A 17,408-nucleotide genomic window follows, 5' to 3' on the forward strand; every position below is an offset into this window, starting at 1 on the left:
CTTTTAGACCCATCTAAGAGATGAGTGCAATCCTCTCAGATGGTGGGGGCTTGGGGAAGATTCTTTCTTGATGGCAAATGGCAGATGTAGATTTTAATTCCTGCAGAGCTGGAATCAGAGCTGGTTCAGATGTTCTAGAGAAGAGGGGAAATTGCGCCTCCTCCCTACAGACTTCCAGGTCTTGTCCAAAGTTGGCAGGGGTGTTGGTGTGCAAATATTCTATTCCTGCAGGAATAGAATGTGCATCTTACTGTGGGATAGAGGTGCACCTCCCCACTTCTTTTGGACAAAACCCAAATACAGCAGGAAGAGGAAATGTGAGACTCTTGTACTTCCTCTTTCACTGTTCCTCTGGAATGTTTGGAGTGATTCTTAGCCTGCTCTCATATATGTAGCTGTACAAGCCACTACATGGGACACCATAGCTATTGCAGCTGTACAAGATCCTGCTGCCCAATGTAACCGCAACATCAAAGCATCCATATAATTGTAGGATGTTGTCCCCTCCCTTCAATGTGTTTCTGTAGGCAAATGGGTTTTTGTTTTGATTTCCAACTTCATTGTCTTTCCAGATCCTGTAAGCAGGGTCTGTTTGAAACCAAAGAACCCTGGAGATGCACTGAGCACCTACATAAATGCGAACTACATCAAGGTAAGTACACTGATGTGCAAAGTGAGAATTGGCCATCCTGTATTTCATTTTCCCACTGACCCAGTTAGGAATATTGGATTCTACTGAGCTACACTCTTTCTTTTCTCAGCACAACTCTTTGTGTGGTGCTCTGCCAACACAGCCCCTTATATAAGAAGGGACAGGTTCCTTGCTGTTACCACCTTCTATAAATAAAGTGTTATAAACAGTGATAAACCAATGAGTTATATACTCTGTAACAGATGATCAATCAGTTTACAAAATGTTAACCCATCGTTTGCTAGCATTTTAATTGAAGGGCTGAGCAAGCTTTCTGTGTTAATTAGGTGCCTGTTTCTTTTATGGCCACAAAAAACCTAACTCCTAACATGACCGTTCTTGTGTCTGTGTCTAATTCAGGGTTATGGTGGCCAAGAGAAGGCTTTCATTGCAACCCAGGGCCCAATGATTAATACAGTGAATGATTTCTGGTTGATGGTATGGCAAGAAGACAGTCCTGTTATTGTTATGATCACAAAACTGAAGGAGAAAAATGAGGTAAGATTTCTCACTTTACTAAATCATGAACAGTATCCCTCTGAATGTGGAAACAGCCAATGTTGCTATCAAATGACTGACACACAAACAACAATATGACAAATGCTATTAAAACTTCATTGCCCCCCCCAAAAAAAAGTCCCTCAGGGTCACTCAGCTCATAAGAACACAAGAAGAACCATGCTGGATCAGACCAAGGCTTCATCTAATTCAGCACTCTGTTCACATAGTGGCTGACCAGCTGTCAGCTATAAACCCACAGGCAGAACAAGAGTGCAGTTGCACCCTACAGCCCATGTTCCACAGCAACTGGTGTATATAAGCTTACTGCCTTTGATACTGGAGGTAGCATGTAGTCATCAGAACTCGTAGCCACTGATAGCCTTCTCCAGGAATTTATCCAACCACCCATTAAAGCCATCCAAATTGTTGGCCATCACTACATGTTGTGGTAGCGAATTCTATGTGTCTCATTTCCATGCACTAATTTGCAGGGGTGTGTGGATTTTGTTATAGTTTTCTCTGGACGTGCTGGGTATTGAGGGACCATGGCTTTTTGTGAATGAAGGGTTTACGCTTACCCCCCCCCCCATATATATTTTTTTAAAAATCTCTTGTATTTGATTTTTAAAGAATTTTTATTCCTTGAGTCCCTATCTAACTTCATAATGCAAAGGAGCCACTTATGGAGCCCTAGAGCTGATCAGAAGGGAGCTGAAGGGGCACAAGAGAAGAGCCCCATTGCACTGGGAAAGCAGGTGGGTTAGGAGGAATGTTTCAAGGAACGTTTTCCCCTCCTTTGCCCACCCCTCTCTGGCAATCCAGTCTGACTGGGCATCACAATATGGGTATATATTGCTCAGGCTCTTATTAGCTACGATGGGTTTTAATGCTGATAACAGAGGAGGAAGATGTAGTGTAGGGAGAGGTTTGCGGCTGGGGAGTCTTATCATGAAAGAAAAGCATTAACAATTTTTTTTTTAAAAAAAAGTCTTTAAAATTTGGGAAAGCACTTGAGCCCCAAACAGTGCTCTTCTATTTATGCTAGGACATGTAGTTTTGTCAAGATATAGGAGGCAGCCACTTGTTTTCTGACTGCCTGGGGTTGGTTGTAGTTAAGGGAGACCCGACCCACCCACCCACCCGCGCCAAGTGTTGAAAACAAAGGGAAAGCTAATCTATACTCTCATCATTTCCAACCCATAGAAAGAAAGCTTCCACCCACACTCCTTCTTTTGTAAAAGTCTGTAATCCAATGCTTGGGTGCAGGATCCTCCCCATTAAGAGTGGGACACTTCTGTTAGTTTAGAATGCAATGCTAAGGTTTTAGTGTTGGTCTAATAATGCATGCTTACACAGAAGCAAGTCCTACCAATTTAAAATGACTCAGTCTGAAAACTGACCCTGCTATAATATGGCCAGTAGAAGAAATATTTTCCCAAAGGAAATGCCACATTTTGAAACACTTCTAACGCTGCTTGAAAAGAATGACTTGAAAGAAACACCCAGTGGTTTCCAACATATCAGGAAGCCCTGTGTTTACCTGAATTGCTCAAGCTCACTACAATATTGTTTATCTGCATTGTCATGGACTGACAGTGTCAATTTCCTCCTCATAAAAGGAGGGAGTCAGCTTAAGTAGTTCCCAAGTTATAGGGAGAAAGTCTGTGTTTACATGAGTTCCTGACATTCCACCAAGAACCCTGGCAAAAGTATGAAGAACTGTTTGGATGGTAGAGGACAACTGGGGATTACACCTTTCTAAAGTTATAAGAACATAAGAAGAGCCGTGCTGGATCAGACCAAGAGTTCATCTCATCCAGCACTCTCGCCACACAGGGCATGTCTAGATGATCGCCCCGGGATCATCCCTGTGGGTCCACATGACACACAGGAGATCCCGGGGCAGGGAGGGATGATCCCTCCCTTTCCCTGGGATAAGCGGGACGGCTTTAATCTCGACTTTTCCCGCAGTCTCAGGATCAACATGTGGGCAGTCATTCCGGTTTCTTCCCAGCTCCTCGCGAGTAAAAGTGAGGAGCCGGGAACCGGGCATGGGGTACTAAACTCCTCAGGAGCTCCGTGCCCATCGGGGGTGAGAGGGGCGAGTGGATTTTTTTTTAAAAAAAAAAGCCTACCTTTTCGATGGAGCACTTGAGCATTCATTTTCAATTAAAAAAAATGGCGGGCACAACGTACTCTCCTCTTGAGACGTCGCCGTGGCGTGTGGACTGAGGGGGAGGATCTCGCAATCACCAAATCACGAGATCCTCCCCGCTCCGCTAGTAAGTCTAGCCATGCCCACAGTGGCCAGCCAGCTATCTGTGGGAAAACCCCAACGACTGTAATAGCACCCTCCTGTTTGTGTTCCTCAGCTAATGGTGTATATAGGCACACTGTCTCTGACACTGCAGGTAGCATATAACCATCAGGACTAGTAGCCACTGATATCCTGAAATACTCTAAAAAGAATGTCATTTTTATTTTGTCTGTTACCACTTTCAAGCAAAAATAAATCTGAAACAGCTTGTGGTTTAATCAAAAAATTAAAAAAATATTTTTTTCCAGAAATGTGTGCTGTACTGGCCAGAGAAGAGAGGGATATATGGAAAAGTGGAAGTACTGGTTAACAAAGTGCAAGAATGTGAGAATTACACTGTCCGCAACCTTACATTAAAGGTAATTGTTTTAAAACAAATTTGTACATAATGATTAGTTTGTGGAACTCATTGACACTAGAAGATGAATTACACATTCAATGGGGTTTCAGGAAAATAATATCAATAATGAATACAGCATGTAAGAGAGCAGACAGGATTACTGGCACCCTAACCCTGTTCATCAGCACATCTACTTAAAATGATAATATGGGGCAGTATCCAATGTGACATTACCGTGAATGTAAATGAAGTTGTGCTAGCGCAAACTATCTCTACCAGAGTGCCAGTAGCACTTGCTAACACAACAAGTTTCCCCATTGTAGTCACACATTGGATATTATCCCTTGGGAGATACTGTCCCTATATCAGGAATGAGTAATTTGTGGCATTCCAGGTGTTTTGGGCCTACAACTCCCAGCATTCCTTGCTGTTGGCTATGCTGGCTAAAGCTCATGGAATCTGTAGGCTAAAATATCTGGAGGGAGCTATATATAATATATTAAATGATCAGTAGACCATTCAGGTACTGACTATACCAATATGTGTACATCTGTTCCTGGAGTTCTATTAATATTTTTGAGACAAATTTGAGCATTTCTAGCTTTGCTTTTAAAGCACTATGAAAATCAACCAAGCTGCTTTGACCACAGACCCTGGTGGGTCTCTAAACTTTAATGGACAGTAACTACAGCTTTATCTGTGTCCCCCTGCCACTGAACAATGTCTAGTGCCAGAAGAACTAGCCAGGCTAAAGCAAGAAAGCCTTACAACAGGTGCAGGCAACCTGGTGTCCTCCAGATGTTTTGGACTACAACTCCTATCAGTCCAGCCAGAGAGCTTTGGCTATTGGGCGGTATAAAAATGTAATAAAATAAATAAATAAAATAAATGGACAGTGGTCAGGGATTATGGGCACTGTGGTCCAAAATATCTGGAGGGTACCAGGTTGCCTATCCCTGCAGTAAGCAGAGATTCCCATTGTCAACCATGGAAGGTGAGATTAACCACTCATTTATTAGAGTTGATGATGAGAACACAACATGCACCTACAGAGCTCTAGGTACCAATCCATTTTAGCAGCACAGAAGTGCCTGTTCTACTCAGAGTCATTTCTCTGGGAAAATGAACCATGTAATACAATGAACAAACTACTGTATATTGTTCATCATAAAAAAAAATACACCATTATTTTCAGCAAGGAATCCAGTCAAGACAAGTCAAACATTATTGGTACACATCCTGGCCAGACCACAAAACTCCAGATAGTGCTCAACCACTTCTACAGCTCATGCTGGATGTAGAAGAAGATAGGATGGCATCAGCTGGTAAAGGACCAGTCATTGTACATTGCAGGTAATTTGATTTTGGTTTTTTAAAATGTTTATTTCCTCTGAAAATTGAATGGAGAAGAACTTCTGTAAGGGCCACCATAGAAAAATATAAATAACTAAACCTCTCTCTCTCTCTCTCTCTCTCTCTTCAGAGAGAGAGAGAGAGAGAGAGAGAGAGAGAGAGAGAGAGAGAGAGAGACTTTTTACTGATATTTAGTTGTTCCTGCTACTTTATGCTAAGAACATAGGAAGCTGCCTATCAGTTGATTGGTCCATCTAGATGCATTTTTAAGCAACTTGAGTTTTTGTTCTTCTGCAGTCATCCCAAGGACTTAAGCCCCTCCCCTCATAACATCACTTCCTTAATGCTGCATGACTCCTACTTCATTGTTTGAAATAGGTTAAGCAAACAGACAGGACCCTGTAGCAGAATCCACATGCTTTGGTAAGTTTCCATTCTAGCTTTGCTTTTCAGCAAATAGTACTTGACAAGGATGCTGAAAATTTAAACAACAATCCACAATTCCATTTCTGTGGTGGATTCCCATTCCTATCCCAATGTGGTTAATAGAATTTCTGCTGGACTAGAAAATGACTATAAGACTCCAGAATTCTGGCTCTTGGCACATACAGTGCTTTTACTTTTACATCAGCTGCATATACCTCACCAGCTCCTGAATTGGGGATATGTTTTTCCATTCTATCTGTACCCCTATGAAAATATAGTTTGCCATTCTGGCAACTCATTTACTTTGTTTGCCTCTCAATTTCTGTCCTATACTGTCCTGTAAAAACAACAACTTAAAACTCAGAGAAATATGTAATGGCACATTCCCACCATACTGTGGCAGGAAACCTTCACATATTTGTGCTGTGAATCTGCTCAATTCTGTTCAGGCTAACACGGCTAGAAAACTGGGTGAAAATAGACTGATTTAGGCACTTACAGTGCCTTTCATGCTGTGAGGAATAAGAGAGGCACAGATGTACCTATCTGTAACTTTATTTATTTATTCGATTTGCTCTGTGTACAATAGTTTTCAAGGTGACATATGACACAAATAAAATCCATATGCCTCAAATCGAAACATAAAACACTCAATTAAAAACTGCAGTCACTTAAAAGCAGCAGATGCTAAAACATGAATATTTGATTGATTGATTGATTGATTGACTGATCGATTGATCAATATTATATGTAGAGATAAAACCACACAATATAGCAGCAGAAATATAAGATGATGACAAGCTTGTGGATCAAGCCCTCATCTTCCTTAATGGTTTATGGTGATTTCAGAGATTCTGGAGGTTCATATGAGCAATTTTTGAAGAAAGTTTTAAGCCCAAAAAACTGACCATTCAGGCTAGTTTTATTCTTATTTTTGCTTCTTCTTTTTAAAAAAATCTGCATCAACATAATCAGGACCATATATGTTACATAGAATAGAAACCTAAAGATTCTATCAGCTAATACACATTTGTCAGCCTTCTGACACACCAATCATTATAACTTAACTATAGACTGATAAAATTATCCCATGGCTAAATCAACAGCTTATCCCTCACTCTTCTCCATGGCTAATATTTCAAAGCTCTTCCAGCCTACATATCAGATGATGGAAGTTGTTGGCTGTCATTTTAGCTCCACTCAGTTTTGGTTTGTCTGTCTGTCTGTCTGTCTATCTATCTATCTATCTATCTATTAACTTTCAGTGCTGGAATAGGAAGAACTGGATGTTTTATTGCGACTGCTATTGGTTGTTACCAATTGAAGGAAGAAGGAGTTGTCGATGCATTAAGCATTGTCTGCCAACTGCGTTTGGACAGGTAAAATGATGTATAAGGCACAAGCCCTCTGCAATTGCCAGCTGAAGCTCTTTCAGCCCAAGGGCTGGATTCTATTCCAGAAATGCTTTCAGGAGCCGCACTCTAGCAGTGGGTAGAAGGCAGAAGGGGAGAGGCCAAAGCACTCAAAATGCCCACATATTTTAGCTTAAAGCTCTTACTGTCAGTAACTAAGCCTTAGGAGAGACATTTCAGCATTTTAGAATGGGGAAAACACAGCACAAAAGACAAGAAAGCACCAAATGATCAGTAGTGGAGGAAATAGGATGGGAACAGGGATACATTGCCTCCTGGGGTCTGCCAGATAGTCAGATTTCAGCCCTATATCTAAGGTTCTGCACCCTTGCCATAGCTTAACTCACTGATCCTGAGTTTATGTTGGGCAACAACAACAACAACAACAACAAACCTGGTAGCAGAACCAAGCAAAGCGAGCAAATTGAAGAACTATGGGCCAAAGTAGACATGACGATGGAAATGTGTTACTGCATCATGGTCCCTTTAAATTTTTGCAGATAACTTGTATGTTTTTCCTACTGAAGCATATAGCAGCTTCAGTTGGGCGCTCAGAAATATAACACGAGAAGAAGAGTTGACCTTCCTCCCGGACACAGACTGCAGTCCCAGTCCATATCAGCCATCCTCCACTATTTGATGATGATGATGATGACAATGATGATAATAATAATAATAATAATAATAATAATAATAATAATAATAATAATAATAGCAAGTTACTGGTGCATCCGCATATCTCCATTGCCAGTGCCAGCCTCAGGATTTTGAGGGCCCTCGGGCAAGGCATTCTCATGACCCCCATCCATCAATGAATCTACCTTCTCACCACCATTGTAACCAGCTGCTATTGCTTCTCAGCCTCTTTCTCATCATTGCTACCACTTGCTCGCTTGACAGGCAGACAGCCAGGGGGCAATCAGGAAGTGGCATCTCTGGCTTGACCAGAGAGAGAAAGAGAGGAAGGTGAACAAGCAGGTTGCAATGGTGAAGAAGAAGAGGAGCAATTCCAGGGGGCTCTTGTCAGTGGGCCCCTGCTGGGCCATGGGCCCTCGGCAGGTAGCCATCCATGCCTATAATTGGCCCCAGCCCTATGCATCACCACGTATAGTTTGGGCCTTAGATCTTGGGGGCAAACTCATGCTTGTGTATTACAAAGACCTAACACACTTGTTTTGTAGGGAGGTATTAAAAAAAAAAGCAACCTCGAGTGACTGCAGTTGTGGTGGGCGTAATGGGAGAAGTGCTACTTTGCTGTTTCCTTGCTGGCCATTTTTAGCCCTGGTCTCCATTCCATAGCTGTGCAGGAACTCCACAATGTAATTTTGCTATGACTTTTAGCACGTTTGTTATAGGTATCCCACACATTTTACTTTTATGGTCAAATGAAACAGAGTTGTGTTGCCCGTACTGGCATGAATCACGGCTGCAGAATTTCTTCAGAGTCAGCCGGTGAGACAGGAAGCCTGGTAGGCGTTAGAAAAAGGACAGGAAAAGCTGCACTTTGTACATGTGCTCTAAGGTCACAGTAGGCCAAGTATTTAGTGTAAGAATGAAAATGTATCAACACTGGGAGCCAGATTCTGATTTGCTTCTATGTTTTAAGATGCACGTTGCTCAGTCCAAACTGAAACAGTAAATAGTTCAAGGGTTGAGGCAGCAAACAAAGAAGAGCAAATGAAGTCTGACCATGTGACTTCAGATTTTCATAGCAAGAAATGTGTGGTTATGCATCTCATGCAGCAGGTGCTCTGTAATAAGTCTTAAGAGGCGAGGTTTCTACTCTCCCCTATTCTGAGCACTCTGGGTGCATTATAATGCTTCCAATGAAAGCTACATATAAATTAAGAAGATTAGCCATAGTGCTGTTCACTAAATATTAGTAGAAGTATAAATGCTTTGCAATACTAGAGAAGGATGCTCAGATTTCAGCTTGGGCACATTTCCAAGGGAAAAGAGTTCCATAGTTGTGGAGAATGTCTATGTATATGGCAGTCCAGCACAGACCTGGGGTATATTCCAAAGTGTATTCTTTATTGAGGGAGTATAAGTTACATTGGGCTCAAACTTTTAAGTGTTTATAGGTCATGACTATACATTTTTGTGTGAAAGGTACTAGGCAGTATCCAAAGCTGGCAATCCACCAGCACCAATCACATTGTGTTAGCAGGAATGGCCACTAGCGCAATAGGAAGCTAGCACTTCATAGCACATCCTTGAAAGACTTCAAACTAGAACAGGACTTGTCAGTGGAGCCCAACATTCTGGACAATCTCTCCCAGCAGTTTCATGTATACGTTAAATAGCATGGGGAATAGGATAAACCCCCTAGGCCCATGGCTGAACAGAAATCATCTGGCACCATCTTCTGAAATTGCCCCTCCAGGAAGGACCAGAGGCACAGTATATCAGTGTCCCCAGTACCATCTCAGGCAGATGACACAGAAGGTTTCCAAGGTTGATGGTATCAAAAGCCACAGAGAGGTCCAGCAGAACCAACAGGGACACACTCTTCCTAGTGTAGGTTGTCCACCAAGGTGACCAAAGCAGCCTCTGTCCCATAATCAGACTGAAGCCAGATTGAAATGGATTTAGATCAGGGGTGGGCAACTTCAGGAGGTCCAGGGGCCATTTTCACACAGAGAGAGACTGAAGGCCACTTTGGAGAGCTGTGGGGACCACATCCCTGGAGCTGAGAAGCCACCTTGCCCCAAACTGAAATACTGGATACTGGCCAGAAATGATCCAAAACAATGGAGTTCAGGGAGGGTCCTTGTTACAAAGGTCTTGGATCCAAAGGATGCCTTCCTCCAACAGGAGGAGTCTTCCTCTAATAGGATTCCTTTTACCAAAGGAAGATTCCTTCCGTTAGAGGAGGACTACTGCTTTATAGCAGTATTGAAATGCACTGATAACTGTTGGGTTACAATCCACATTCCATATACCACTTTCATAATATTATATCCTGCTTTTGATTCTACATTTGTAATGATTTGACACAAAGGGTAGATCTGTCCAATGTGAACTTTTGGATCCAACTTCATATCTTACCTGCACCAATTCTTATGGCCAGTTCAAGTGCTATAATGTGCAATTTTTCAGTAGAAAATATGCAGCTCTCATGATCACAGATCTGAACTTGGGTCATTCATTCCGAACACATAACTTGCTAAGAAACCCACGATAAGATAAGGCACCGCACAACAGCAAACGTATAATAATTGTGTCTTCATAAAAGTCAAATTGTCAGGAAGAAAATTGTAAATCCTGTCTATGAACTTACCTGCTGTGAAGCCTACCACATGTTTGTGACCACGTAAAATTACTGTACACTAAAAAATATGGTTGCATGACAGACAAATATATGTTTCTATGCTGGGTGACCAGTGCTAAGTGACCAATGCTGTGTCCCACAGTCAAACAATCAAAATGATAACTTTTTATTTGCATTTACTTTTCAGAGGTGGAATGGTCCAAACAAGTGAACAGTATGAATTTGTGCATCATGCGCTGAGCCTGTACGAAAGCAGGCTATCTGCTGAAGCAGTCCAGTGAAAGCAAGAAGGAAGAAGCAAATATGTCAATCTCTCTTGAGGTAATTTGTTTCATTACCTACCAGCAACTTCTTCAAGGAGTCTACAGCCGTGGAAGGAGAGTCATTGCAGCCAACTTGTAAAAGGAATGTGGATGGGTTAGCGTTGTTGTTTTTTTTAATTAAAAAAACACACATAAAAGATTGATGGACCCTTGTCTTGAATGTAATGTGAGTTCCCTGAAACCATTTTAATGAAGGTTAATGTACCGATGTTACATTTGGATTTCACATATATATCTTATGGAGGATTTCTTTCTGTATTAATGGAATCTGCCACACAGAATGTATGTAACGTATGTATGTATATTCTATAACAGCTGGACATGGGGAAATTCCACTGAAGAAATGTGTATAAATGCTTTAATGTTTGCAAAGTCTGTCTTGTGAATAGGCTGTCAGGTGTTCAACTGTACCTGTTAAGTGCTAATACCTATTATGTGGTAAACTTAATTCAGAGCCACTTAGGATTCTTACCGCTAAAACCGGGAAGCAATCAATTATGGGTTCGGACAGAAGAAGAAAAAACATACAGAAAAGAAACACACATTAAAAAAACTATTGTTTTTTCAAACTATTCAAAATAAGTTAGTATTTTCTATGACAACTCCCAGTAAATACTCGTGAATATTTAACATGTGTAGTCAATTGTGTAAAACACTGCTGAACACCGTGGCTGCTACATAAAAGGGAACATTTCCGGTGGAAGCCCTACTGAAACAAATGAAAGTTATAAAAGAAGTGTGTATTTTAATGGAGCTTGCTGTACTCTTATGAAGGTCCAGTCCATTTCAATAGGACATGTACAAGAGAACTTCCCAATGGGTTGAGTCCAGTGTCTTTTTCAATGTTCATGTATTTACTCAATACCGTTTATTGTCTTAGAAGCTGCTTTTTGCTCCAGGACAGAATCCAGTGCATTTGTAAATCTTGTGAGTCATTTTACTTTTAAAAAGAAACTTTGTAACATATATTAAATGGTAAGAATTTTAAATATTTGCCTGTCTTTTACTAAAAGGGGTTTGTGGTTTTTTAAATATGCTGTCAACCTTCCATTTCTTGCAATGAGAGGGTGGATGTTTTGAGAAACACAAACTAGAAGGCTATATGAAAATGAGGGTTTGAATTTTTCTTTTCTTTTTTTATCTTGGCGATAATCTGTTAAGGGAGAAAAGGTACTTCCAGCACACCTCCTTTTGGCGAGGACTAAGGGATTTCAGCACAGGAACTAATGTGTTTCTAAAGCAGTAATGTTACCCTTGCTTCGTACAGCTAATAAACTTGATACAAAATATTTAAATATTTTTTTAAAAAAACTTGTACTTTTATCATTTTATTTCAATGATTGTCATCAGGTTTTGCTACTCGTCTATCCTGATGGGCTCACGGAACACAGATCTACTTCTTAGTTTCCTGTTGAAGTACTTGAAGATGTTACCCATGATGAGAATGCTTTGCTCTTGGCATTCCGCTCCCCACAGTACACTATAATAGGCCCTCGCCACTGCTCCACTCAGCTGACAGGAAATTAAGTGAGACCAGTGCAGGCTGCGAGAGCTTTTGCACGGTCAGTTCAGCTTGCTTTGGGCCTTTCCCTGGAACACATGTGCTTTAGTATCCAACCCAGATTGCATGGAGGGTGGCCACGTACACATTGCCAAAAAAGGGGATAAAAGAAGATCTGGATTTTCATAAAACTTGCATATGCTAATGTTAGGCTGTGACCAGGGGTGACCTGTATGCCTGCTCAGTCTGCTGTCCAGGTGCTAACCTTTGATGGGCAACTTCAAGGCGCCTGCCCTCACTCCTTAGGACTGGACTTGGTGGAGAATTCTTCACACAGAAGAGAGCTTCAAATAGAGGACTGTCCTCTGTAAAGCATAACACATAGCCAGTGAGAAATGCATCTATCCTCCAGAGAAGGCCTGGGTGGTGAAGCTCTAAGATTCACAGTTTTCTCTCTCTCTGAGATGGCAGGACTACATTAAATAAAAAGTCATGCAACTGGACAAGGTCTCTTGTCTGAACAGGGTACACAGGAGAGAATCATCCTTCAGTGTCATGAGCTCTACTTCATACTGGTTTCCACATACCAACAGGGTGCCTCCAGATGGGCTGTTCCTAGCGCTACTAATCAAAAGGACAATGAAATCCTAGTCTGGAAGCATCACAGATCCAAGCAACCAGCATCGACTGAATTCATAATGGAAGAAGGGTTAAAGATAAGGGCCTGCACTCTCCTGGTATATGGATGTGTGAATGTACAAGGATGAGTCACGTGTGGTATCTAACAATGTGATGTTCCTGGATGGATTCAGAACATATCATTACAAAAAGCTAGTGGTGTTTACAGGACAACATGGTATATATTTACGTAGGCCGATCAAGAACACCTGCAGACACATAATGATTCACAGACAGGCAATTAAACAAAATTACAGTTCCTTAAACTCAGCTGAGCACTGGATTTGTTTTAAAATGTAGTCCTTTTTTGCTTGAGATTTCCTAACTAGAACAGATAGCTAGCACACACAGAAGAATCCTATGAAAGGACAAAGTGGTGTAAAACTCCCCAAAAACAATTGAATAGGAGGAAGTGTTCGTCACTGACTTTTTCCTCCTGTGAAGGCACATTTCCTTCCTAGCCTTCGCTTCACTTATCTGGGGTTTGCTTTAAAAAACAAAACAAAAAAGGAGAGAGAGAGAGAGAAGCAATGGGAGTTGTTAGAGAGAAAATGGAGATTTTATTTTATGCTCTAATTTCTACCTGCCTGGCCTTTGGGATCTCTGGTAAGTACAACTCTTCAGCTTTTTCATGTTTCTTCCTCCGTCTGGCTGTGATTCCCAAGTGTTGCTGGGAGTTCCCACAATGTTGCCAAAGGAGAATGATTTCTGAGCTTCAGTTTATACAAGAGGAATATAAAGGGATGGGCCAAGCAAACCCAAGATTGTTTAGATTTCATCTAAAAAGAAAATAAACGTTGGTTTAATGGTTACTTCATCCTTGGAAAAGTCCTCCCACCGGACACTCCATTTTGTCCAAATTCATTTGGGAGGGCATCTTTGCCTTCGTGTTTTGTGAAGTTTATAAAAGCAGAGGTATACATGTTTGAGGGAGAGTCTGCTGTAATAACTCATTCTAGAGCCAATTAGAAATTAAAAGTAACAACCAGGAATGTTATTTTAGATGTTTTAGCTATTTTGCTGTCTTTTCACTGAATAGCTGACAAAAAATTAATACTGAAATTGTAACATATTTGGGATGGGATAGATTTTATTTGGACAGGCAGGTATGCCTGAGTCTAACCATTGTGAACATGGTGCCAGTCTGGTCATTACAGCAAAATAATGATTGTAAACTTGAGTGCAATTAGCAGCACATGATACCAATCCCCCCCATGTTTATATTAAGTACATGGAACAAACACACATACATGTGGAGAGAAGCTAACACACATTTGCAAAGCTTTTTTTTCCAGTAAATCTTTGCTTTTTGCAAAATATTTTCAAAAGATGTATGAAGAGTCTGGCTTACTGGTACATTGTGAAATGAAAGTAAAAACGGGTAATGATTTCTGCAAATTTATATAAAACATGGCTTGAATCCAGAGGATAACATACTTAGAGAGTAGACCTATTGAAATCACTGTGACTCGTTAGTTAACTTAAAAGATTTAAGTTTCACTGATTTCAGTAAATCTACTTTCATTCTAATTGAGGTCCCAAATGAATATTACTTTAAATCTGTATCTAAAAGCTACATCTTTTTTTAAATTCTAAAGTAGGCATAGGAGGCCCAATCTGGATAGGGGCTCACGTGTCAGGGTTGGGGGGCTTTAAAAATAGGACTGGGGGCCCTGCGTCTACACGAGAATAAAAAATGGGGGCGGAGATGTACTTGGTAGATACAGATTTAAAGTAATGTTTGTTTTGGCCCTGAGTCTGAATCCAATGCTATACCCACACACATAGTTATATGTTTTAATTTTTTTACTTATCATTCATTGCTCTGAGAATATTTTTGTTATAGAGCAGCTCATAAATTGTGCTAAATAAATAAATAAGGGTGGATCTTTAATTTTTGGAGAAGAATGGAATTCAGGGAATCCTCAGAAGTATGCAGAAAGTCAGTACTTCGTCGTTGTCCCAAACCATTCTTCTTTAACCACTTTCGTGCAAGTGCCATGAAAGGAAGATAAAAGTGAGGAGATAGAAGTGGTTATTTGAATGGGTTTTTTTATTATTTGATTTGTTTTATTACTATTGTTGTTGTTCCATAAATGTTAACACATACACTGTTCCATTTGTATGGCTTCTACATTTGTCTAGGTGGTTTTCTGATTATCCATGAGCAAAAACAGCAATGTATTTATGAGAGGAATAAAACAGCATATGTGGGGCCATGCAACTTTACCAATATAAACCAGCAGTGGAGATGGATGAAGGATGAAAAGTTGCTCCATGTTAGATCTGGCCAATGCCTCGCCATCACCAACAGGTCCTATCCTGCGCATTCCCGCAAAGTGATCATCATCAACTGCATTGATGCACCTAACTGGACCTGTCACAGCAAGGAAGGACTCCTTGAGGTGAAAAACAGCTCTCTGTTCCTCAACAAACAAGGCTCAAAGGTAGTAGTGAGGATGGGTAGGAGATATCCCCATAGTTGGAAAAGGATTGATGTCAACGAGAAAAAGGAACCTGTCCTTAAAAACCTGTGTTCAAGGAATGGTAAGCTGCTCCTTTGCGTGTGTTTCCTGTGAGCTGTAAGGTGTGTCTTACACTGACTCATTGTGAAACAGCAATGATATGTGATTCACTGGAGAATAATCTGGGGCTGCTCACACAACACTGTAGTAAGCTGTGGGTTTTTTGTTAACCATGGGTTATCATGTTGTCTGAACCCCGTACATTTTCTGCAGGATGGCTTGTTAACCATGCAGTGTGGTTTGTTAGCAAGCCATCCTGTGGAAAATATCCTGGGTTCAGACAACACTCTAACCCACAGTTCAACAAACAACCCACAGTTCGACAACCCACACTCAACCACTGAATGTGGGTTAGTGTGTTGTGCAAACCCAGTCTATCACTTGCAGCAATGAAAAAATCTTCAGGGTGGTTTAAAATCATCATTTTTCAGGATTTTAATGAAAAATGTCTTTCTAATAATGTTTATTTGTTAGCCTGCTGTATGCTTTCAGTGTTGACAGTTCTCCCCTTTGCCCAAGATTTCTGTGTCTAGCTTTTCATGGCCTTCCTTAATTTATTGAGGATGATGTTGTGCATAGATTTGATGCAGCCTACAGAAATGAGGGTAGAAATTACACAGCATTCCCAGTTCATATGTTTTTTCACAGAAATGAACAATCAAAAAAGTAAAATCCCTAAAAATTAAAATTGAAAACATAAAGCAACAGCAGTAGTTGCCAATAGGCAAGTATATCTACATCCTAACAAACATAGCTTCCTCAATTCTATGGAGTCACATACAGAAGAAAAATGCTTTTTGTTTGTTGGATTGATTGAAGGACTGATCGATTGTGCACATAATAATATTAGCATTTTTAGAGAGCCTTATTGAGCATTAAAAGCACTCAGTAATCCTGACAACAACCATGTAATGTAGGTCAGTATTATTATTCCAACTTGCTAGATGGGAAGCTACATCTGAGTGACAGAGGCTTGCTTAAAGTTGATTAGTGAATGTATGGCTGGAATAAGAATTTATGGCTAGAATTCTTGGTTCGCACCTCATTCTGTTAGTCACTGTGCTATATCAGCACATAACAACAAGCCTACGAGTTGTTAACTGATGGTGGACAATGTTTGGTTCTGGCACAGTTTATTGATCACTGGGATCAGGTTTGAGCTAATTTCCATGACCACTGGTCACAAAGTCATGCACCGTTGTTATTCTATCTGGGCTGATGTATTCTATATCAGCACTCTGTCATGGGCATAAACTCCAACTCCACACACCACATTTCAGAATTGTTCACAGTAGGCCCGGAGAAAATAAGAAGTAACCAGCCATGCGTCTTAAAGGTCACATGGATTGCCTCTGGAGCAGCTTTACCCAATCTGGTGTCCTCCGAGGGATCTACACTATTGCTTTAAAGCGCTTTATAACAGTTTTGACAACTGTTGGGGCCCAGGACACACTGCATATAGTTTTCAAAACGTTTTCAAAGTGCTTTAAAGCGCTTTAAAGGCAGTGGTGTAGATCCCCAGATGTGTTGGACTACAGCTCTCCATCATCTCCTGCAAGCATCATCATTATTCAGACCATACTGACTAGGGATGATAGGAGTTGTAGGACAACACATCTGAGGGACACGTGGGTGGAGAAGGCTGCTTTAGAGCATAGAAGAGGCCCTATTATGATATGCCTTTAGAAAATCTCTGAAGCCCCATGTGTTTTCTCTGGCTTTTTCTTGAGTTGTGTTTTATCGGACAGATGAGAGTTTTTAGCTGCAATTATCTTAGTGTTAGATTTTAGTATTCTCTGTGTTGGACGTCACCTTATTATAATACCTGGCATTTATTGATTTTCTTTAAAAACTTTTATTCTCACATGAGATTTGATTATGTTATCTATCTTGAAGGAGGGCAGGCTATCCTTCAAGGTGGCCTGAAAATACTTTGGAATAAATAGCAGCAGACTTTTCCCCCATTTTCACTTCTTTGCTTTTTATTTATTTGACTTGCACATACTTTTAATCACTCAGACAGTTACATGTTGGTATGCTAATGCATAATATGAGAGAAAGCATGCA

General features: G+C 40.7%; 2 protein-coding genes across 2 annotated transcripts in view; both read left to right on the forward strand.

Annotated features, from left to right (window-relative positions):
• Positions 1 to 10,748, forward strand: part of PTPRR (protein tyrosine phosphatase receptor type R) — a 135,120-nt gene extending 124,372 nt beyond the window's left edge. The window contains exons 9-14 of the mRNA XM_063133893.1: positions 573 to 652; positions 1,052 to 1,189; positions 3,758 to 3,868; positions 5,045 to 5,202; positions 6,894 to 7,007; positions 10,502 to 10,748. Coding sequence (XP_062989963.1) covers positions 573 to 652; positions 1,052 to 1,189; positions 3,758 to 3,868; positions 5,045 to 5,202; positions 6,894 to 7,007; positions 10,502 to 10,595 — 695 coding nt within the window. The 3' untranslated portion in view covers positions 10,596 to 10,748. The remainder of the gene's footprint in view (positions 1 to 572; positions 653 to 1,051; positions 1,190 to 3,757; positions 3,869 to 5,044; positions 5,203 to 6,893; positions 7,008 to 10,501) is intronic.
• Positions 10,749 to 13,346: 2,598 nt separating this feature from the next.
• PTPRB (protein tyrosine phosphatase receptor type B) overlaps positions 13,347 to 17,408 on the forward strand; it is an 80,542-nt gene continuing 76,480 nt past the window's right edge. Inside the window, exons 1-2 of the mRNA XM_063133891.1 lie at positions 13,347 to 13,422; positions 14,962 to 15,363. Of these exons, the coding sequence (XP_062989961.1) occupies positions 13,347 to 13,422; positions 14,962 to 15,363 (478 nt within the window). The remainder of the gene's footprint in view (positions 13,423 to 14,961; positions 15,364 to 17,408) is intronic.

This window comes from Elgaria multicarinata, chromosome 9 (assembly GCF_023053635.1).
Source record: "Elgaria multicarinata webbii isolate HBS135686 ecotype San Diego chromosome 9, rElgMul1.1.pri, whole genome shotgun sequence".
Taxonomy (NCBI): Eukaryota; Metazoa; Chordata; class Lepidosauria; order Squamata; family Anguidae; genus Elgaria; species Elgaria multicarinata.